Genomic DNA, 23,728 nt, shown 5'->3' with positions numbered 1-23,728 from the left:
CTGGCTTCCTGCTAATGCACACACTGGGAGGCAACGGGTGATGCCCACAGTAACAGCATCCCTGCTACCCAAGTGGGAGACCCATGTAGGGAGTATTACTTGATGGAGGATCTCTATCTGCCTGTGCTTGTGTCTGTCTACTTTTCAAATAAATAAAAATGCTTTTATAAGGAGGCAGAGATAGTTTAGCCTTGATACCTCCCTTAGGTAGTCATTGCTTGGGGGGGCCCTCCAATAGTCTTCTTTTGGCTGCCCCATCATGCTTAATCATTTTCCAGAAGCTCCTCTGAGAATCACGCAACCTCAGCTCTTACATTCTATTCATACCACATGGATTCCTTTCTCCACACAGGTTGGTCCAGGGTATGATGGTCCTTTTTTCCACATGGGAAACTGAGAAAAGGGAAGCAAATAGGAGAGTCTTCGACTCCTATTGCTGCAGCTGACAATGATGGCTACAATTTGCACTTGCTAAATTTGTTGATTTCCTCTGGCTAATCTTGATCAGGTGAGTTTAGCGAAGTACTTCCAAATCCTCTTTGATGGAGTGAATGAGCACCCCAGCTTTGTCACCCTCACTCCTTAGAAGGGTTGAATGGGTAGCAACTAGAGAAATGTCTAGAAAAGACAATCCTATTGCTTGGAAAGAAATGTTTGGTTTAGTGGAAGTCATGAGATAGGAAAAAAATAAGGGAAGTCTCAGCAGTTGACTTTCCTGCTGTTGAGTAAGTGCAAAGGGGAAGCTCTTACACAGGGTGGTTTATAAAATAGTCATCCAAAAAAAATTATTAAACTGTTCTACTGCAATATGACAGAGTGTGAGGACTCTCCATGCCAACACAAGCTTCCAGCCGTGACGTGACTGTTAGTGGAAAGGACGTTCTGAGCAGTCTGTCGCAGGCATTGTGGGACACACCGCGTACCATCTGGGTGAGGGAACACATAGCAGCGCACATCCAGCAGTCAGGAAGTGAGGACAGGGAGGTCATGGAGCACAGAGCCACCTGGTCATCTCCCTCGCTCCTTCTTCCTCCTCCTTCCCTTCTTCTTCTTTTCCTTCCTACCTTTGTTCCTTCCTTCCTTTCTCTTTCTTTCTTGCTTTTTCTTTCCTCACTCCCTTCCTTATGTGTCAAAGTTAGATTGGGAGAGAGAGAGAGAGAGAGAAGAGAGAGAGAGAGAGAGAGAGAAAATGAGAGAGCTCTTTCATCTGTTGTTTTACTCCCCATAGGGTTGTAATGGCCAGCACTGGGCCAGACTGGAGCCAGGACAAGGAGTTTCTTCCAGGTTTCCCACATGGGTGGCAGGCGCCTAGGTACCCAAGCCATCTTTGACTGTTTTCCCCATTATCAGAAAGCTGGACTGGACGTGGAACAGGGATGGCACAGGCAGTGGCTTTATCAGCTATGCCACAATGCCAACCCTAATCATATCCCTTTCTTAACATCTATGAAATGCAAACACACATTTCTTGCTCCTTAGAGAGATTACTTGGATTTTAAAAGTCCAGAACTTTTGTTATTGTTGTAGAATAATTTGTTGTCAAATCCCAGGGTTCATTTCAGAGAAGTACTTAAATTTTACAATTTCTAAAATACCTGTGGTACGATGAAATCCATGATTACGATCCTGAGGGGATCCATTTAGCATTCTGCTCTGGTGACAACTACACAGTCTTGGCACACACAATGATGAACTCCTTGACAACAATGTGTCACGTATTTCCTACCTATTTTCCTTTGTACATGGCTTCCAAATTAATATATACTGAGTGGCATATTTTAAGGTGACCCCCACTAGTGAATCCCATCCTTGTACAGTCTCCTTTCCCTGAGTGTGACTTACATTTAGCCACATCTGTATAGCAAAAGCAAGCCGACCTATGGCATGGTGGCTGTGATGCCACTTGGAACAAGAATGCCCAGGTCTGAGTCTTGACTCTGGCCCCAATTTTAGCTGCCTGCTAATGCATACCTTTGGAGGGAGTAAGTGATAACTCGGGGTGTTGGGGCTCTGACAGCCATGTGGCAGACCCTGACTGAATTCCTGACTTAACATTAGCCTAGCTAAGTCCTGGTTGGGGCATTTGGAAGTAAAACTGAAAAATGGAAACATGTTTTCTGACTCTATCTCTGTTTTTTCAAATAACAAGTATAAAAGTCTATGGCAAAGACAATAGATTGTCATTACATCATTAAAAGAATTGCCTGTATGTGTGTGTATTCACTTCCATACATCTGATCTGAGTTTCTTGTACTCAGTAGAAAGATCTCACCACAGGCTTTGCAGAGTAAGCTCCCATGCTGTGAGAAGGCCTTTGCTAAGGCCCATGGGGTCAGGAACTATGGGGGACCCTTAAAGTCTGAGGGCTGCTTCCTGCTGACAGCCAGGAAGAACCGACCCTCAGCCACAGGGCTGCGGGCAGCTGAATAGCTGGAGGTTCTTTCCTAACTGAAGCTCCAGGTGAGAATGCTGTTGCTGACCCTTGGGCACTGCCTAGCAGGAGCTTCTGCATGAACTCCCTACCCACGGAAACAATCAATGTGAGTTGTTTCAAGCCTCTGACATTGCAGTACCTTGTTATAAGACAATAAAAGAGAATATAATATTGTGAGGAAGCTGCCACTCTGAGCATTTATTCATCAATCTTCAAATGTTTTTTCATTAAAAAAAGAAAGTTCAAAAATCTTAAATGGACATTCAAGATGTTTAATTTCTGACATTTTCCTGCTTTTCAATATTATTATTACCATTAGTAGTAGTATTAGCATGACAAGCTTTTTGAGTAAGATCGTTCGATGGTTTGACTCCACATGAACTATTGAGGCTTGGCTGAGTGGATATATAAATGAATGAATGTCAGCCAAGGGACGTGCCATGCTGATGGCCAATGGGCAGGCCCAATAAAAAGACACAAATATACTGACCTCACCTTTTTTTAACACTCACTGGTGGGTTTATGGGATAATTAAGAACTATTGCAAGCCTCAGTAGTTCATATGGAGTCAAACCATGGAAGGATCTTACCCAAAAAGCTTCTCATTCAGTAAATCCGGAATGAGCTTTGAGAGTCTTCATTTCTAACACGCTTCTAGGTGAGTCATTAAAGATTTATTGAGCTAGTTTAATTTTCTAGACAACCAGGAGGTAATCACTCCAATTTTGTAAATGGGAAAAACTAACAGCGAGCTTGTGGAAGAATGGAAACACTAACCCACCACTCTCCGACCTTTGTGCTCACCCTCCGCCACGCTTCACCGCCCACACAAAATGAGTTTTCATTCCCTCTCCAATACAGAACGCCGCACAAGGTCAGGCTTCGTCCAGTTGAGCAGCTGAGTTCCTGGTCCGTCTGGCCCTCTGGCTAACAGCTGAGTTTCGCAACCACAAGGAAACAGTAACTAACATTTTCCAGGCTCCTGGGCAGAGTCACGGAGGCAGAAGTGTCAATTTGCAACATCCTAGGTCCCCGGGAAGATCTAGGCCAGCTGCTTTCAACCTTCCCTCCATCTTGGTCCTCCCTTATACCAGCGTTTAGAAGGTGAGAGGAGAGCCTAGAGCGCTCTTCCCATAACCAAAATGGCGGCCACGCACTGTCTGCCCATAATGGATCCCGTGGCTATCATTAGGTCTCCATGGTGACGCGGCCGGGTCCTTCAGCGTCCCTCCCCCTCATTTTTACGACAGTCGCCGGGCACGTCACGGCAATCGGGGCTGGTGTCAGCTGATTTACTGCGGCGGCAACGGTACCGGCACCGGGCATCCTGGGTGGCCGACGGCGGCTGGGCAGGGCCGGCGGTCCCGAAGGTCTTCCCGTCACGATTTGCGCTCGGCTACACCCGCGCTTCGCCCTCCTTTGCTGGGAGTGCCCACGAGTGGTTTCGCTGTCGCGTCGCGGCATGAGGTGAAGCTGTGACAGGTAAAGGGGCTTTCCGGCTCCCACTGTGGAAACCCCAGCGCCGGCTGTGTCCGCGCCGCAGAGGTCAGGGGTCGGGGGTCAAGGAGCGCGCACCTGCTCCTGGCCGGGGCGGCACCAGCTGTCAGACGTCTGCTGCTGCTGCCAGTCGTGTTTTCCAGCCTCGCCTGTGGTGGCTTCAGGCTCGCTGCCGGGCTGCTCTCTCGGCGGCGTGGAGACCTCTCTGTGATCTCCCAGCTCTCTCACCCCCTGGACAGTTTAAACTGGGTGAGGCAGTGGGAGATAGTCGCGGGTGTTATTGGTGTTTGTGGGTTTTGTGCTTGCTTTTGGAGTACGCACGATGTGTCTGTACCTGCTGGGACTGCTGTTTACTTGGCCCTTGCGTTAGGTACTGAGACATCTGTGAACAGCTCGTCTCTGAGCTGTCACCCGGCAGTTCTCGCCTCTTTGCCCTAGGACTTGCTCTGAGAAGATTCCTGTTGCTCCCACTGGAGCTGTGTTTTGGAGGAAAGCGCCATCCCAAAATGATGATGTACGCTTCTGACCCACTGGCCGTGTCAGTCTGTCAGGTCCTCTGCAGAATTTGCTGGGCTCCAGTCTGACGCTGGATGCTGTGGGATGGTCGTTGGTGCCGCCAGCTGCGGATCAGCCGTCAGCAACTGCAGATTCGTTTCCCAGTGGTGTTTGCCACAAGACCAAAGAGGACCAATTAAAGCTTCTGTGTGTATTTCTCAGGATTTTATGGACACGATGACAAGGATCTCTTGTCTTATGAAACCCCAACTTGCAGTTTGGACGTTTTGTTGCACGGAAATTCCCATTGCTTCTGTTCCTTGTTTTACTAGCAAGCTTGACTGGTGGAGGTGCAGGGCAGTTTGAAAGTGTAAATAATGAGTTGAGACAATGGCCTTATTATTCTGAAGAATCAGAACTTGTCTTGATTACATCCAAAATGGCCAGTCCTAGTTCCTGTAAACCGTGGAATAGTGGAGGCGATTTGTATAGAAAATGCCATGTTGTTTACATCACGGAGGGATTGTGGCAGATAAAGGTTTATGTCAATGCTGTTTTTTATTTACTAGATGCTGCAGTATATATATACTGGTTATTTCTTTTTCTTTTTTCTTACTCTGGCCTGCAGCTGAATTTTCAAAAGGACTGAGTGGCTGGATGAATCCAAGGGACTGGGCTTTGCGTGTTTGTCACTGTTGGAATTTAAATTGGGAGGTAATGAGCCTTCTGTCTTGTAATTTCCTTGTGTCTCTTCACTCCGTTGATTTCTTCCCTTGTTTGCAGAAGCGTCATAGTTTGATAGAATTCCCTGCTTTTATTGTCTGTGATTTTGGGAGCGTCTCAAAAGTTGTTACCTTTTCCCCTGTCCTGAGGTGTTCTGCCTTGTTTGGTTGTGAATATAAAATGTAACTGGAAGTTAAAAGTAGAGTGGTTTCTTCACGGAGCCCTGAGAATGTCACAAACTTTGGGTTTTGCGCCTTCCTCGTGAGGAGGGTGAAGTGGCCGTTAGCATTCGAGCTGTCTGTCCCCAACATGCAGATGATCGAGTGAGTCCATCTGCCCCAGTTCAGTGCTGGTCACTGGCTGTTCAATGCGTCCCTCTTGCTTTTCCTTCTTTGCCTAGCATTTCCATTTCACATTCCATTTTCTTTCTTAACCCAGCGGCAACCATTCTAGCGTGATTGTAGTAATTGTGAGTATTGGTTCGAGTGTCAACATTTTTTAACTTATAAAATGGTATGATACCATATTGTTCCGACCTGCAGGACACAACGTTCAGACCCTGAGGGTGGACTGGGAATGCCGGGCTGCTAGCCCCCCGGCTGCTGGCCCAAGAAACACGCGGACACACGTACTTGGTGAAAAAGAGTGCCCATGCCCTTTATTTTACTCCTCACATATACACCTTCTCTAGGGGAGGAGGGGAAGGGGGAGGGTTTCCTAGAACTAATTATCTATATTGAAACAGGGGAGGAACTAATCATCTATATTGAAACAAGGGAGGAACTAATTATTTGAGCAAGGGTGGAGGTTCTGTTCCGCTTGCTTTACACGGGATGTTCCAGCCATAATATCCTACTTGCTGTGGTCCTATTTGCCCAAGGCAGAGTGAGGCTGTCAGGCAGGGCAACAAGTCTAAGTCTGTAGCTCCTAACACCATATATAACGTAGAAGTTTTTTCTTTTTCCACTATGTTTTTAAGATCAAAGCATATATTTCAGAATGTCCATCTGGTACAATTTACCACTTGTGGATACCCATGACAATTCTTTGATAAACCTAACTTCTAGCTCTCTAAATACATTATCTGAGATACTAATGTATTTTTTTGGGGGGGGGGATTTATATCTAGGACTGTGGTTTGTGATTGTAACGTATTGTGTTGAAGTACTGCCAGTCTGTGTTCCAGCGTAGGCCGCAATGCCTCACTCCTGTGAGGTCATTTTGGGGGTTCTTACATCTGGTTAGCCCCATCAGTGTTTGTGTTGTTCAGAGCTCTGTTTTTTCCAGCTCAATACATGCACAATAGTAACTCATTTTAAATTACACTTGGGTGCATTTCACATTTTTGGGTGCTTTTTGATTTATTTATTTTGATTGGAAAGGCAGATCTTACAGAAAGAAGAAGAGACAGAAAAATCTTCTATCGATTAATTCACTCTCCAGGTGGCCGCAACAGCTGGAGCTGAGCCAATCCAAAGTGAAAGCTTCTTCCCACGCAGGTGCAGGGTCCCAGAACTTTGGGCCATCCTTCATTGCTTTCCCAGGCCACGAGCAGGGAGCTGGATGAGAAGTGGAGCTGCTGGGACTCGAATCCATGCCCATATGAGATCCCAGCGCTTGAAGGGAGAGGATTAGCCAATTGAGCTATCATGCTAGACCCAGAAATAGTTTGCATTTGCTGGTTAAGTCCCGAAGTGGCCGCCATGGCTGGAGCTGAGCTAATAGGAAGCCAGGAGGCAGGAGCTTCTTCTGGGTTTCCATGTGGGTGTGAGGTCCCAAGGCTTTGAGCTATCCTTTGCTGCTTTCCCAGACCACAAGCTGGAAGCTGAATGGGAAATGGAGCAGCTGGGACATGAACCAATGCCTACATGGGATCCCAGTACTTTCCGGGGGAGAATTAGTGTATTGAACCATTGTGTTGGGGCCTTGGGTTCTTTTTGTAAGGTTCCCTTTTATCCCTTTACTCATTATTTTAGGGTTTCAATTTTTTTCTTGCTGATTAGCAGAAGTTTTTTTGTGTTTCCTAGATAGTGGTCCCTTAAGCATCATGGAATATCTGTTCTTATTCTGCTTGCAAGTAACCTTTTTCAAGATGCCCTTCATCAACTGGAAATCTTCAATTTAGTATAATCCAATTTAAAAAATGTGCCTTATGGCTTGTATTTTTGAGGTTCTGTTTCAGAAGTTTTTTTCTCAAATTTTGTGACACAGAATTACTTTCTGATATACTACTAGCTTCATAGTTTTCTTTCAAATTTGTAAGTCTTTAATACAGAGTCTACCTTTTTCTTACACTCCATCTTGTTTTTCCCATGATGTGACATGTACTGAATTCTGGGTCCTGTCCCTTTTGTTTATTTGTCTCCTCTTGCTATAGTATCATGATGTTGCATGCTCTTTTTTTTTTTTTAAGATTTACTTATTTTAATGGAAAGTCAGATTTACAGAGAGGAGACACAGAGAGAAAGATCTTTCATCCATTGGTTCATTCCTCCCCGCCCCTGACTGGCCGCAATGGCCAGAGCTGAACCGATCTGAAGCCAGGAAACAGGAGCCTCTTCCTGGTCTCCCACGTGGGTGCAGGTGTCCAAGGCCTCAGACCATCTCCACTTCTCTCCGGGCTACTGGCAGGAGCTGGATGGGAAATAGAGCAGCCAGGACATGAACTGGCATCCATATGGGATTCCAGCACATGCAAGGCAAGGATTTTAGCCACTAGGCTATCACACCGAGCCCATGATGTTTTGTTTCTTAAAGATTAATGTATTTGTTTGAAAGACAAATGAGAGAGAAAAAGAGAGACAGAGAATCTTTTTCATCTGCTGTTTCTGTTTAAGTGGCCAAAATAGCTTGGATTGGAGCAGGTCAAAATGAAGATTGAGGAATCCCATAAGGGCCACCCCTGTGGATGTCTGTGATCTGGATTAAAAGTGGAGCATCTGAGACTCTAACTGACACATGAATGGGGTACTGGCATTGCAGGCAGCGGCTTAGCTTGCTGTGCCACAATCTTGGCCTTCTGGTTTGGGTTTTTAAGAACAATACCACTATTATTCCATTGTGATTTTCGGGGAGGATACATTTTATTTATAGGTTACTTATGGAGGGAACTGACATTTTTATAATTCCAGAGATTTTATTGAAGAGTGTAGAATGATCTTGAATTCGTGCCTTCGAACAAAAGAAAAATTTTATAGTTTAAAAATAATGTATATGACATACTATTTTTAAAAATACTCATTATTATTATTTACTTTGAAAGGCAGATTTACGGAAAGAGAAGGAGAGACAGAGATTAATCTTCCATCTGCTATTTCAGTCCCTGAAATAGCCACAGTAGCTGGACCTAGGCCTGTCTGAAGCCAGAGCCTGAAACTTCTTTTTTTTTTTTTTTTAATTTTTCAAAAAATTTATTTATTTATTTATTTATTTATTTATTTATTTATTTATTTCCTTTAAAAAAATTCTTTGCTTTTATTGGGAAGGAAGAAATATAGAGAAAAGGAAATATAGGTTCACTCCCCAAGCAGCCACAACAGCCAGAGCTGAGTCGATCTGAAGCCAGGAGCTTCTTCTGGGTCTCCTGCATGGGTGCAGTCTCCAAAGGCTTTGGGGTGTGCTCAGTTGCTTTCTCAGGGAACAAATAGGGATCTGGATGGCAAGTGGGGCTGCTGAGATTAGAACTGACACCTATATGAGATCCCAGCATGTGCGAAGTGAGGACTTCAGCCACTAGGCTACCGCGCTGGGCCCCTTTATTTTATTTTTTATGTTGTTTACATGGTTGACAAGAATACAGGCACTTGAGAGATTCCAGGTAGGAGGAAGGTGGTATGATAAATGCTTCTAGGGCCCGGCGGCATGACCTAGAGGCTAAAGTCCTCTCCTTGAACGCGCCGGGATCCCATATGGGCACCTGTTCTAATCCCGGCAATTTCACTTCCCAACCAGCTCCCTGCTTGTGCTCATATGGGATCCCGGCGCATTCAAGGCGAGGACTTTAGCCACTTGGCCACACCGCTGGGCCCAATTTTCTGCAAAGTTTTATACTTTATCTTACTTTAATAACTCTAGTTATTCTCTTCTAGTTAAAGCGGTAGGCATTCCAATGATCTGTGGTCTATCTCCTCCTGCATTGAGGAGTCTTTGAGTCTAGATCGGTGGGAGCCAGTCAGCAACCAGGGCATTCCCCGTCTTCGCAGCTGGCAAAAGCCTTAGGGCTGGTGGCTCAGAGGTGGGAAAAGGAAGGGAGGGGCTCAACCAGTTCAGGGAGCCCTTGTACCCCTTCCCGGGTTTTGTCACCAAATGTTAGATGATGACCACCGCCTGCCCACCCATTGGTGGAATAATATCAGCAAGTTATCCATAATTAACAGAAGCTTTATTGGAAAATCCGCTCCTGGGCCTCCTTCGTGCATACTGGAAGGAAGATGGAGGTGAAAAGGTCAGCTGAGATACGTGTCCTGGAGTTTTATACTCCTAGACATGTGGGCTGGCAAAAGGGCTGTTTATGTCCCAATTATGTGAGCAATGTCCATTCAGGTGTGCTGTTGGTTGGCTGGAATCCCACCAGGCTGGTGACTTAACTGGCTGCTGTAGCCCCTCCTGTTCCGGACTGAAGCCTGGGAGACATGCTGGGTCTGGAGCAGATCCAGCCCCCTCACTTCCAGTGCCCTGGGTAGCCATCAGGTCTTATGTGAGTGTTGCTCAATTGTTTATTGATAACTTTAAAGGGAAAAACATACAGTTGCAGTGGAACTATCTGGTTATTCCACTGGCCAGAGGTGACTTCACTGACAGCAGGACAGTATGACATCAGACATTTCCTTTGGTAATACAGCATGAAGTGTACAAATATCACTTATAGAATATTATTGCCAGAAGTGTTGACTGGAACTTAATGATGCCTATAGATCAAACTTCTACCTTATAAGAAAAATGAGTGATGGAGGAATAAAATAAATGGCAAAAAGATCATAAAAATAACAGGTGAAACATCTGTGGTCTTTTTGGTTTCTTCCATTTACTATGAATAAGAGGAGGTAGATTCTTCTAGAATTGAAGAGGCTGAGGAGCCATGACAGCTGTTTTAATCTGCTTCGCTAGCTTAGTAGGTTTCAACACACTCCATGGCTTGGAGAAAGGATTATTTTTTCCTGCCCTTGTGGTGGCTAGAATTCCCAGATGAAGGTGTAGAGGGTTTGTTCTGGGTGCCGGCTCACTGGTTTGCAAATTGCAGCTTTCTTACTGTGGCCTACCCTTACAGTATTATTCACCCTTTTATTGTTAGGATTTATTATTTATTTGTAAGTGAGAGTTACACATAGAGAGGGGAAGAGACAGAGAGAGGATGGCAGAGGTGGGGAAGAGAGAGAGAGAATCTTCCATCCAGTGGTTCACTTCCCAAATGGTTTCAGTGGCCTGAGTGGGCAGGTTGAAGCCAGGAGTCTGAGGCTTCTTCCAGATCTCCTGCATGAGTGCAAGGGTCCGAGCACATGGACCATGCTCTGCTACTTCCCCAGGCACATTAGCAGGGGTCTGAATTGAAAGTGGAGCAGCTGGGTCTTGAACTGATTCTTCCATGGGACGTGCCCATCCTTCACTTAGAAAACTGTCTTTAACAATATTTCTTCATTTTATTTTTGTCAGAAGACCTCTGTGTAAACCCTGTTCAAAAGGCATGTTGCATTGTCAGCTTCTTGAACCCTAAGTCCTAACTGCTGTCATATTCATATTGTTATAACTTTTCTCAATACTAATATCTGTTATCCATTTTGTTGACAAAGTCCTGTGTGGCAGACACGGTGCTAAGTACTGTACTAATGATGAATACCTAAAATGTGGTTCTTGTTTCCGGGGAGCTTAAAGTAGGGAAGATTGCTGCTAAAAAGAGAAGCCCAGAAATAAGTGAGAGAGTGAGAGAAGTTGAAGAATCATTATCTGCCACTGGCCGTGCCACAGTAGCTCCTCTGGTCCTTGGCCTACTTTGCTCACTCCCTGTGGAGCTGCAGTAAGGGTGATCTTTCTGAAAAAGCCAATTCCAATGTAAGCACTTCGGCCTGCTTCTCAGGCTGTCAGGGTGAAGTATAAACTCTTGAAGATGGTAGTTTACCTGCTCCTGTGTGTTCTCCTTAATGGTTCTTGTCTCACCATTCTGCATTTTTACTCTATAATTGGCTCTGCTTATTGTCACTGTCTAGAAATAAATGAGATTTTATATCTGGGACTTTGAACATGTAATTTGTGTGAGAATTTTTTACAGAAATTCTTTCTGGACTCAGGGTAATCTAATAAGGGAGAATCCATCTTTCGTGTTTCCATGTTTTTTGTGACTTCTGTGTGCTATGTGGTAGTTGATTGCATGTAAACGATCCCACTGCACTGTGGAGTTGTGTCTATTTTATTCTCAGATGAAATATCCTATACCTGTAGTGGTATACGGACAAAATAGAAGCTTGGGAAATACTGGTCTAAAGTGTATATTGATTGTTGTTACTAAGGTATCAGAATTTAATTTGAAGCCATTTTTGTGCTTTCAAAATTTAAGTATTTGAAAGGCTGCATTAGAGAGAGGGAGAGGTATCTTCTATTGAACTCTGACTCATTGCGTGAATGCTACAATGACCAGGATTGGGCTAGGCTGAAGCTAGGACCCAGGAGTCCCATCCCTATCTCCCATGAGGCTTTACCCACTTCACCTTGGCACCAGTCCCTAATGACCTTTTCTTGATATTATTATCAGTCTGTCTCTTACCTTCTAGCATGTAAATGTTTTCTGGAGTCCTCTTTGACTATGCCAGAAATTAATTTCCTAGGAAGTTCTTTTTTCCCTGAAATTTCAGAGTTTAAGACATTTGTGATCTGCAGTCCTAGTGTTTTGGGAGTGAGTATGGTTGAACGGGTTTCTCAGTGAGCATACTATCTTTTTAAATTAATGTTCAGCATACTGTAAAAACAGTACTAAATTTCTCCGGGTCGTTGTTGTTTGTTGCCAGCTTAGAGACCTCCCTTGCAGAGTGGGAGAAGCCTCAGGCTCTGGCACTAGGCAGCCTGGCTTTTGGTTTGCGGGTTGTCAGTCGCCACTTAGTGACAGGGAAGTGTGGACTAGTGAGGCTTTGTGGAAAGGAGGACCTGCCAGAGTGTGTGTTAGTAAATTCTAAACGTTGTGTGTTGAGAAGCGGCCTGGCACTTGGGAAGTGCCTCAGAACCAAGCCTCTGCTGGCCATGTGCAGTCTGTGAGTCCCCAGGACTTTGTGCGATGAGTGCTCATGTTTGACTTTTGTTGATTAGACACACAGCTTGGCAGTGGAGGTCAGGATTTGCATTTGGGTGCTCTGACTTGCTAGTTCTGTGTCCCTAAAACGGTGATACTTTTCAGCCTCGATTTCTATCCAGCAGCCTCCAAAGACAGTTTTGTGAATTTGGTGAATGGATTTTAAACGAAGCAATAGGCATAACAGTGTTTTGTAAGTTGTATGATTATAAATGTAAAAGCCTGCAGTGAATTCCTGTGTTGTATTTTTAAGCTCCCAAACCTGAGAAGTTATGATGAATCAATGATTTTACTTTACTAGAAAATAAAAAGATTTGAAAAAAAAACATTTGAAAAGATGTTTAAGTGGCTAAAATGTACTACTAGGAATATGAACTCATTTTCAAACTATACAGGTTGTCTCCAAAATAAAATTGTATAACATGTTTTAGAGAGAAATAGTGTAACATCTGACACTATACTTTTAACATTTTCAGGTTTGAAAACACAATGGCAGGAAACAGTCTCGTTTTACCCATCGTTCTGTGGGGCCGCAAAGCACCAACACATTGTATCTCAGCGATACTCTTAACAGAAGATGGGTCCACAATTGTAACAGGATGCCATGATGGGCAGATATGTCTCTGGGACCTTTCAGGAGAATTAGAAGTAAGTATTTCAGATGCCTGTTGGACATTTTGAATGTAAGAAGCTGTTTATTAAAAAAGAATGTAGTCTCAGAATAATGGTTGGACAAAAAATATTTTTCTATAGAATATGTTTTGACAAAAATGGGTGATATGCAGGTTAATTAGCTTTACTGTTCATCAGAGTTGACTTCTGTTGTCTTTGTCGAATTTCAAATGTGATGTCAAAGCCTACAGTATGAGTTTGTACAGTACTTAAAATGATGCTCTGAGGCCTTGTTCCAGTCTTGGCTCTGCTTTTGCTCCAGCTTCCTGCTAACGTGCAGCTGAAAAGGCAGCAGAAGATAGAGAGATGCTTTCCGTAGTTGGGTTCCCACCAACAGTGTGGCAGTCCGTGGTTGACCCAGGCTTCTGGGTATTGTGGACGTTTGCAGAGTGAACCAGCCAGTGGAAGATCTCTGGGGAGAGAGAGAGAGAGAGAGAGAGAGAGAGAGAGGGGCCTGACAGGAAGGCTCAAAGGTTAAATCCTCACCTTCCATGTCCAGGGTCCCATATGGGCACTGGTTTGTGTTCCAGCTGCTCCACTTAATTTCCAGCTCACTGCTTATCGCCTAGGAAAACAGCAGAGTATGGGCCAAAGCTTTGGGATTCCATACCTGCGTGGAAGACCCAGAAGAAGCTCCTGGTTTCAGAATAGCTTTGCAATGAAATTCTGAGAGAGTAGGAGTGAAGAATTGACCAGAAAGATGAGGTAGACCAGCTGGAATCTGTAACTGTCTTTCAGATAAATAAATAAATGTTAAAACTTTTTTTTTTAAACTTACAGCAGGATGTTTTTGCATTTCTAGGTTAATCCTCGAGCTCTGTTATTTGGTCATACAGCTTCAATCACTTGCTTGTCCAAAGCATGTGCTTCCAGTGAAAAACAGTATATTGTGAGTGCATCTGAGAGTGGGTAAGTGGGCCTTTTTTGTAAATATTATCAGTGTGTTAGTAACTAGGGAGGTTGATTTGTTTTTTTAACTTTTGGGTATTTTCTAAAAAATATTTCCCATTGTCTAAAACTAAAAAGATGCTTGCATTCATTTTAAGGGTGTGAGTTTTATCACTATTAATGATTTTATAGTACTTGCATTGTCATTTGTGATTATGTCCTTTGTTTTTCTTTTGAGAAACTTGAATTGCAAAAATGTTAAAGTGGGTCTTTAATCCCCATGGTGCTTTATTATAGTCAGCAGACTGCTTTGAGTTTTGTTTTTTTTTTAAGCTTTAATTATCATTTGAAAGGCAGAGAGAAGAAGAGAGAAAGAGTCACTCCGCAAATATCCGCAACAGCCAGAGCTGAGCCATTCTGAAACCAGGTTAGGAGCCTCTCCCAGGTCTCCCACACGGGTGCAGGGACCCAAGGACTTGAGTGGTCCTTCTCTGCTTTCCCAGGCCATAAGAAGGGAGCTGGATCAGAAATTGAGTAACCAGGGGTTACACCAGTGTCCATCTGGGATGCTGGCCCTGCGCGTCAGAGGCTTAGCCTGCGTGTCAAAGCATTGGCCGCACTTTGAGATTTAAAGGAAAAAAATGATGCCAGGCTAGCCATGCAAAAGTTCACGCAGTGACAGTGATGTTTGTCAACTTTACTAACAGGACTCTGCATGTTTCTAAGTCTCAGGGTGTAGCTTGCTTTAGATGTCAGTATGGATTTCTTCTTCTTTTTAAATTTAACGTAGTTAATTAGGGTGGTAAGGATCAAGGGCTACAGAAAGGTGGATGAGACCATTATTTCTACATTCTCTGTCTCAGTCTGTTTTTTTTTTTTTTTCCTTCCGGTAACTGGGAGAAACAGGGAGATAAAGGTAGAAGCCACACCCAGCCTCCCAAACATCTCTGTATACTGGGATGGAGGACAGCCACCCGGCAGCACCCCGGGGTCCCTGATGCGGGGAGAGCTCCAAGGGTCATGCTCAAGAGGTTTTGATAGTTCAACAGTTCTTTATTACTGCCCGTCTTACCACTCCAAGCATGATGAAATCTCTCCAGAATCCACTAGTTGACACTGTCCACTTTAGAGTCTCTGCCCAGATATTCACTATCAATACTTGCATGGAGTAGTTGATCCATTTGTTCTGTACTCTATCCGCTGTTATGTTACAAGGTGTCCTTTGCAGACTCCACTGTACTGCCATATTCTCCATGTGCACCTGGATATGCTGTCTACTGCTTCGTCTGAGCCACTGAGGAGGTCCATCTCTCTGACACATACACTCTGGTCAGACCATGGAACCTGCAATTCTCTCCATGGCTGGAGTTCTGAGTCCAGCGGTTCAGTTGGGGGGATCCCCAAAGAAACTTCATCTAAGGTGTTGCCAGACCTGATTCTTGCGTGTGCTTGCAAATACAGGGTCTGGCACATCTGTCCCCCCAATCAGCTTATGCATATGCTGGTGGTTGCAATTGCTGGGTCACTTCTGTCTCAAACCCAGTCTTCTACACAAACCAATGAGTATTGGGGCCAAGCCTGATCATCGTGCCCACCACATTCTTGGCTCTCATGCAAACCAGTGGAAGCTGCAGCCTAGTCAGGGTGACCCGCAGTAATCCCTACCAGGCCTACGTGAACTGGTTGTTGAATTATACCAACCAAAAATAAATAATAATAAATAAAATAAAATAAAATAAAAGGCAGTACTCTGCTGTTTATGGGCCCAGGAAGGGTGTTTATTGGTTGGAGGGTGGCTTACGATTTGGGAAGATTGGCTATCTTGACAAACAGCAGTAATGACCAAGGAAAAATAATGGAATATTAATCTTCAGCAACTGTGAACAAATTGAACGGTGCATTTACAAATCAGAGTCTAAGTTTTGTTGTATTTTTCTTTTATAGAGAGATGTGCCTCTGGGATGTGAATGATGGCAGATGTATTGAGTTTACAAAGTTAGCCTGCACACATACTGGCATACAGGTTAGTGTCCTATTTCTGAGCCTAAGCATAATCATTACAGATATATATGTTTTAAAACTTTTAAAAACATTGAGCCTGTATAGTTTTATTCGGAAAATGATGGGGGGGGGGTAGTAGGACATGATGATTAGAGTTGGAGTAAGAACAGGATTCCCTATAAGATGGTGCAGTGAGGAAGGTTAATAAAGTAAGGATATCTAATCACAAAAGATTGAGAAGGGACCAGTGACCACTGTTGCTTCTGCTACTGTGGGCTAGCCTGGCTGCCCACGTCAGGCCTCTTCACTGTTTGGTTAAGTGATATTGACGCTGAATAATGGAGTTCTTTCTGGTTTAAAGGCATTATGATTCCATTCATGACTGACATAAATTCACCTGTATTTTGTTGTTGTTAGTGTGGTTTTCCTTTTAAGACTCTCCAACCTTTTAGAAGAAATGATTACTTATTATGCCTGGCTTCATATGTGGACTGTTGCATAGAATTTGTAGTTTCTGACTTTTGTTCTTACTTTGTCCTGTCAGCTTCCCAGTGCTTCAGTATCTTTATTGCTTCCCGTGTTAACAAATTTATGAGGCATAGAAAGCTGGACCACAAGTTATGTTCTTAACGGAAGGGGAAAGGAAAGAGAACTCACATTTATCAAGTATTATATAGGTATTTCTTGTATTGTGTTTCATTTAGTCTCCCCACATCCTTACGAATTAGATGTCAGTGTGTGTTTTTACATAGAAGGAAGTTGAGGCTGAGAGAGTTTATATGAGCTGCTGAGTCTCATCGTGAATCAGGCCTGGCATGCTTGTCCCAGAGCAGGTTTGCTGGACTCCACGGACTGTGCCTTCTCTTCAGTCATGCTGCTTACTTTAAAAGACGCAGAATTGCTCATTAAGAAAGCAAGCCTCTGTGCTAGCAAATTAGAAAACCAAAGAAACGTGTGTGTGGGGAGATGGTGGCTAGTGTGATGTGGGTCATTTGAGGATTCCTTGTTCTTAAGGACCTTGTAAAATTCACTTCTTCAATGCTGTTAGGACATATGCCTTGTTAAAAGGCATGCATTATTTATTTTTTTGCATATGAAGAATCACCAAAGTTTGTGGAGAGAAAATAAACCAATGTAGATTCATTGATTTTATTGATTTTCATCAAATAATTATGAAGTATCTTAATTGCCGGATTTAAGTATTTTGACTATGAATTTTCTTTATTATATTAAAATGTTTATCTTCTATATTAGGAAACAATTCTAGATTTGTTAGTTAGGTCCAGTAGAAGGCCTTCTGTATTTCAGGTAGCAGACATCTAAAGAGAAGATGTTTGTTGGCAGATTTTGCTAGTGTGGTGGTGGTTTGCTGTGTCATCTTCATTCTATCAGCTCCAAAAATAGGGTGTTTTTTATATTCACAGAGATGCTAAACCTTGGTGATGCTGACACATCCTGAAATCCCAAGGAAATGCCAATCTGTTAAATTAACGTTTGGAAAACTTGGTTCTCCATTCAGGGCGCCTTCTTTTTCCAGTGTCCAATTGTCTCAGGATCCAGCTAATGGCCAGAGGTTGCTTGGAAGTATAACTTTGAATTGAAAGGTGCCGGGCATGTTGGCGGTGGTTCTAATAGAACATCCTGCTGTAGGGGAGTGCTTAGTGACTGCAGCACACATGCTTAATGTTTGTATATACATAAGTGCGATATGTACCACAGAGTTTAATGTAGAAATTGAATTTTAGGAGAATATCATAGTGGATTTGATGGATACATAGAAATCAAATTTCCAAACCGATGGAGAACACTTACCAATCTTTTTCCTTTGGGTGTGAATTCAGTTCTACCAATTCTCTGTTGGAAACCAGCGTGAAGGAAGGCTTTTATGCCACGGACATTACCCTGAAATCCTTGTTATAGATGCGACCAGCCTCGAGGTGCTCTACTCCTTGGTGTCAAAGATCTCACCTGATTGGATTAGCTCCATGAGTATTATTCGGTCCCACCGAACACAAGGTCAGTGTGTAAAACCCATTAGGCACTTCAGCGCCATGACTTAATGTTAATTTTCTGCAAAGTTCTATACTTTATCTTACTTTAATAACTCTAGTTATTCTCTGCTAGTTAAAGCGGTAGGCATTCCAATAATCTGTGGTCTATCTCCTGCATTGAGGAGTCTTGGAGTTAAGATTAATAAGTTGGACTATCTTTGTTCTGTGGTACAGTTCGGCAGCTTTGGGTAGTTTGAGAGTGTGAGGGTGATTTCCTGGGAGAGGGAGGAATATTATCACTACGAGGCGTGCTGAGGTTGAACTGCAGTCTCAACTGGGTGTCTCTGGAGCTTGAATGTGTCACTTTCTCAGGAGACACAGGACTTGATTTTATTTGCTGTGGAAATAATGAAAAGCAAGATTATACTTACTTAAATTTATTGGAATTCTTGGTATTTGATAGATAGCTGATAATAACGTTGCTAATCTTTTCTTTATTTCTCTTAAAATCTTTCTGTAACAAGTATGAGAGTTTAAGTAAATTTTTTTGAGATTAATGCCCAACATTGAATGTATGAAAAGAGTGTAAGCTTTTTTAGAAGCATTCTTTTTTTTTTCCTGCAAAGTGATATCATGATTTTGTTTTTCAATAAAGCCTGAGCATTGACAACCACCCCTCTCCATCACCATAAGGCCTTCATTCTGCTTACACTATGAGACATGTGCTGGAGTCCCACCATACCCTGGGGGAGGTTCTGTTGTTTTTACAGCACCTGCTGTCATATAAAGAGAGGAGACTGGTGAGGTTTGGTGTGGGAGAGCCTTTGCCTGAGATCACATGGCAGCTGTGCCATCTGGCCACACAGACTTTGCCAGCCACATGGACTCGGGGGCTGTGACTCGAACCACTGTGTCAGGCTGCTTCCTTCACCTCCATGGGAGCTTTGCTTTGTAACCTGCTAGAGTTAGAAATGAAGAGAAACAAATTCTGGCAAGGGAGAACGATAGGTAAATCATTTGAGGTGCAAAGTAGACATTGTGGAGCGAGGATTCTGAGAAGGTGGCAGCACAGAGGTTTAAGTGCAATAGGAAGGTTTCCGGCTCAGATGTAGGCTGTTCTGGCATGTGTCCGGTGTGGAGGAGTTTGTCAGCCAGATCTTGGGATCAGGATGTTTCTGGTAGAGGAAAGGTCTGTATGAACGTATAAACCATAAAAACAAATCTACTTATATGTAAGAAACAATATTTTCTTTCTCTGGCATGTAAAGTTTGAGGGAGTAGTGGTAGGATATTAGACCAGCAGAGTTGTTGGGACAGCTCATGAAGCTCTTCTGTGTTCACTATGGGAACTGGATTTCCCCCGTAGTCTCAGTTGGTAGACTTGTATTCTAAAGAGCTAGATAATAAATAGGTTAGGTTCTGCAGGCCCTATGGTCTGTGTTTCAAGTACTTATATCTGCTGTTATAACACAAAAGCATTCATGAACAATGCGAAAATGAATGAAGCTGTGTTCTGATACAATTTTATTTATTCCAACAGCCAGTGAGCTTAGGTGTAGCTTGTCGGATCCCTTTGTAGATACTGGGCAGTCCTGGTGAGAATGCTTGAAAGGACTTACATTCTAAGCATTACCTTGGCGGCATTATTGAGAATGGTTTCAATGGGAACAATGAGTTAGAAGGTTAGAATAGTAGCCTAGGTGAGAGGAGTACAGCTCAAAACTAACATGTAAAGCAATGACAGGGAGGATTCTCCATGCTTCCTAAGGGGCTGTCTTGTGTGATACTTGTTCCATTTGTTTGTTTGTTTTAAAACTTCATTATTTGAAAGACCAAGTGCAGAGAGAAGGAGAGACAGAGATTTTTTTTTAAATTTTAATTTTTGATGATGTTTACATAGTTGATCAGAGTGGGAAGGGTCGAGGGTTAGGGGAAAGTAAGTGAGACCATTGATTCCCAGTTTTCTTTTTCTTCCTCTTATATTTGGGGGAAGGGAGCAGATAAGAGGAGAAGCTGCATCCAGCCTTCAACCGCCTCAGTACCCTGGGATGGGGAATGGCTTCCAAGTATCAGGCCAGGCCCCCGATGGGGAGCATGTTTGGAGAGTTCTGCTCAAGTGGTTTCAATAGTTCTGAAATGCTGTCAGTCTCACCAGTCCAAGGATGAGGAAATCCTTCCAAGGTCCATTGGCTGACGTAGTCCACCTTTAAGTCTCGATTTGCCCAGATATTTGCTGTCAGTGCTTGGCTGGGTTAGTTGTCCAATGTGTGTTGTTCTTCTTCCTATACTATGATACCAGATGCCCTCTGCAGGCCCCAGTGGACTGCCCTTCCTCTATGTGCATTTGGGCATGCCGTCCACTGCTCCGAGGCAGAGATCTTGCATCCACTGGTTCATTTCCCAAATTACTGCATCAGTCAAAGTTTGGCCCAGACCAAGACCGGGAGCTGGGAATTCCATCCTGGTCTTCCTCGTGGATAGCTGAGGCCCATTGCCTTCCCAAGGGCATCAGCAGCAAGCTGGCTGAGAAGCAGAGTGGCTGTGACTTGTGGGATCAGAAACATTGACTTAGCTGGCTACACCACTTCACCAGCCTTCTGCAGGTTCATTTAACAGCAGTGGTAACTGAGCTTTATTGAGGATTTAGCATGTGCTGAGAGGTGTCCCTGTGGAATGGCTTAACTTTCATGACAGGGTTGCTGCTGTTACTCATTTCTATGATAAGCATATCGGACTTAAGATAAGTTAGGTAAGTTGTCCACACTCATTGGTCAGTCAGTGAAGATGATTCTTTGATTTTAATGTGTGTTCTCTTCACTCTGCAGTTCTGTAATGTTCGTGTTCTCAAGTGCATGCTCTTGTTCTCACAAGTGTGGTGTTGAGGCTGCGCCCTTGACCCAAGCTTATGAGTGTAGGTTTTCTATCATGTTGTGTTGGAAAACCTATTTTTTTCCCTCCCATCTCTCTCACACAACAATCCAGACAGAAGACTTCTATGACCCTGAAAGGTGTGGACATTTCTGTTCCAAGAAAGTAGCACATTAAGTCTGCAGCAGATACCAGCTGAGTTTCCTCTGATTCACTTCATTTCTGTCTGTGTCCACCTGGAGATGGGGCTGGGGGCTCACTGGGCAAGACTGTCTTTTTCACCCTTGTGTAGTTGTCCACACGATGTCCCAGCTCATGTTACCTATGCTGTAGACCGACCACTTGGCTGCTGACCGATTTGTTCCTGCTCCTTCTTTGGATTCAAAGAATTTGCTCAAATGACTTATAGAACCCAGTGTGACACACATCTGTGCTGATGTGATACAAAGGTTGTCACAAAAGCTATTGATGGAAGTGGTTTAAAAATCTGATTTGTGAATTGTGCGGTAGAGAATTGTATGTGTGCAACATGCTGTTATTTCATCTCATTAAAGAAAACAACCTTAATATTTAGCAAGCAAGCCTGTTCCATTTGTAACTTGGGCTTCTTGTGTCTTGTTGGCCTAGAGGACACTGTGGTGGCACTCTCGGCGACAGGCATCCTGAAGGTGTGGATCGTGACTTCTGACGCCGGCGGCATGCAGGTGAGGTGGGACATGCTGGGAGTGGTTTCTCAGTTTTATTTTAACAGTCTAACATTTTAGTCATGATTTGCTCCTTCACTTTTCTTTTTCTTCTGCTTTTTTTTTTTTAAGTCCTAGGAAGAGAAAAGCAAAATTGTTTTGGGATCTCCCAGACTTGTAACAGAAGTTCCCTATAGGTGGTCTGTGGGAGCACATTTTTTGTTCATGTATAATGAAAATAATTGCTCTCTCAAGGATCTGAGCTAGGGAAAAATATTGCATAGCAAGTGAAGTAGAGAAACATAAAAGAGATAGTTTACATAACTGCTTCTGTCTATATGAAAGGTTAAAAGGTAATTGGTTCTAGGGAAAAGGAAATAAAGCAAGCCAGCACTGCAAGTATGTATAGCTGTCTTTAGTTCACCAACACAGATGAGGGGCTTAATTTTCTTGTTCCTTTTCTTTCTTTTTAAGATTTGTTTATTAAAATATTATTTATTTTTATTGGAAAGGCAGATCAGATTTATGGCAAGAAGGAGAGACAGAGAGAAAGACCTTCCATCTGCTGGTTCACTCCCCAAATGGCAGCATTGGCCAGCTCTGAGCCAATCTGAAGCCAGGAGCTTCCTCTGGGTCTCCCACACAGGTGCAGGGTCCCAAGGCTTTGGGGCCATTCTCTACTGCTTTCCTATGCCACAAGTAGGGATCTGAATGGGAAGTGGGGCATGAACCGGCACCCAAATGGGATCCCGGTACTTGCAAGGGGAGGAGTTACTCATTAAACCACTGCACTGTGCCTTCTTGTTCCGTTTCAGTTAGCAAGAATGGCACAGAAGTTTTCAGATAATGCTGTTGTTTCCTACTAGGAAAACTAGGTTACACATCCAATTTGGGAGAAACTGGATGAACTAATCAGTTTTTTTTTTTGTTTCTTTTTTCTTTTTAACAAAAACACATATCATTACCAACCTTAGGATTAACACAATGCTTTATCAGCTCATGTAGCCAGAATAATGAATTATCAGGCTTAAATTTGGGAGAGCTATGTAGCAATGACACTCATGTTCAGCTGTTCTTAGGGTGCGTTTGAACTCCTTACTACCCTGAATCTTACCTGAGGGGCTACAATGATGCAGACATCCAGTGATGCCTTGATTTCATTTTGTGTAACAATTTTAAGTGATAGCTAAGCTGTTCCTAGAGTTTCACAAACCTTTCTCCTTTCAGGATACTGAACCAATATTTGAGGAGGAATCTAAACCTATTTATTGTCAGAACTGCCAAAGCATTTCCTTCTGTGCGTTCACACAAAGCTCACTGTTGGTTGTGTGCTCCAAATACTGGAGGGTAAGTTAGCTGCACAAGTCATGAGTGTGTCCTTCACGACAGCGGTGAAGGTCTTCCAAGAAGAATTCCAAGGCAGCCATGGATACAACATTATTTTAGTAATTTTAATATCTGGTTTGGATCCCATTTCCTGAACATTGGAGAGTTGGCTCAGCATTGTGTTTGTTTTGGTTCTTGGAACGATTTAGTTATCAACTGTATTTTATCGTTCTTGCTTTCAGCTTCTTGTTGCTGTTTTAGCCATCGTCTTAATACAATACAAACACTGTCATATTCTGCAGGTTGGGCGTTTTGGCAGGCAATTACTAAATCCAGTTAACTTGTTTTCTGGCTTCTCAGAGTTCAAAAAATCTTCCTCTATCACTTCAAAGATGATTATTTAAGGAAGATACGATCCTTTCTTGCTCAGTTTCACATGCATACAACAGAAAATAAGCCAGCATGTTTGAAGCACTTGCTTTATGCCTAGCAATTGTTTTGTAAAGCTTTTCACCTGTTACTGCTTTTAATCCTCCCAGCGCTCAAAGAGGAGCTATGTTTTTTAATCCACTAGAATAAATTATTCCAAAATCAAGAAGTTTACAAAAAGCAAACTTGCTTTATCACTCAGTTTCTTTGACATAGTTCACCTGGGTACCTCTGAGTCAGGGTCTTTCCCAGGGCACAAAGTCACTGTAGGGACCTTGCTCTTGACTGCAAGCTTAACTCTGGGAAGGTCCAATTCCAGATTCCCCTCTGTGGCCATCCAAAGCTCTGAGGTCCCTTCCTGACTGTTGACTGGAGACATTAGTTCCTTGTCCTGCGGTTGGGTCCATGGAGTAGATCATGACACAGGAACCATCCTTCAGAGTAAGCC

At 43.3% G+C, this 23,728-nt stretch overlaps 1 protein-coding gene across 2 annotated transcripts in view; it reads left to right on the top strand.

The window, feature by feature from the left end:
• The first annotated feature begins 3,498 nt into the window (after window positions 1–3,498).
• WDR7 (WD repeat domain 7) overlaps window positions 3,499–23,728 on the top strand; it is a 300,266-nt gene continuing 280,036 nt past the window's right edge. Inside the window, exons 1-7 of one of the 2 annotated variants that reach the window (XM_058677108.1) lie at window positions 3,499–3,916; window positions 12,899–13,070; window positions 13,897–14,003; window positions 15,927–16,005; window positions 17,825–17,999; window positions 21,470–21,546; window positions 22,753–22,872. In XM_058677108.1, coding sequence (XP_058533091.1) covers window positions 12,912–13,070; window positions 13,897–14,003; window positions 15,927–16,005; window positions 17,825–17,999; window positions 21,470–21,546; window positions 22,753–22,872 — 717 coding nt within the window. In that variant the 5' untranslated portion in view covers window positions 3,499–3,916; window positions 12,899–12,911. The remainder of the gene's footprint in view (window positions 3,917–12,898; window positions 13,071–13,896; window positions 14,004–15,926; window positions 16,006–17,824; window positions 18,000–21,469; window positions 21,547–22,752; window positions 22,873–23,728) is intronic. The other variant, XM_058677109.1, reaches the window with a different exon arrangement.

Source organism: Ochotona princeps, chromosome 18 (genome assembly GCF_030435755.1).
Source record: "Ochotona princeps isolate mOchPri1 chromosome 18, mOchPri1.hap1, whole genome shotgun sequence".
Lineage (NCBI taxonomy): Eukaryota > Metazoa > Chordata > Mammalia > Lagomorpha > Ochotonidae > Ochotona > Ochotona princeps.
The sequence above is the reverse complement of the archived record's forward strand: the minus strand, read 5'-3'. Positions and strand labels throughout refer to the sequence as shown.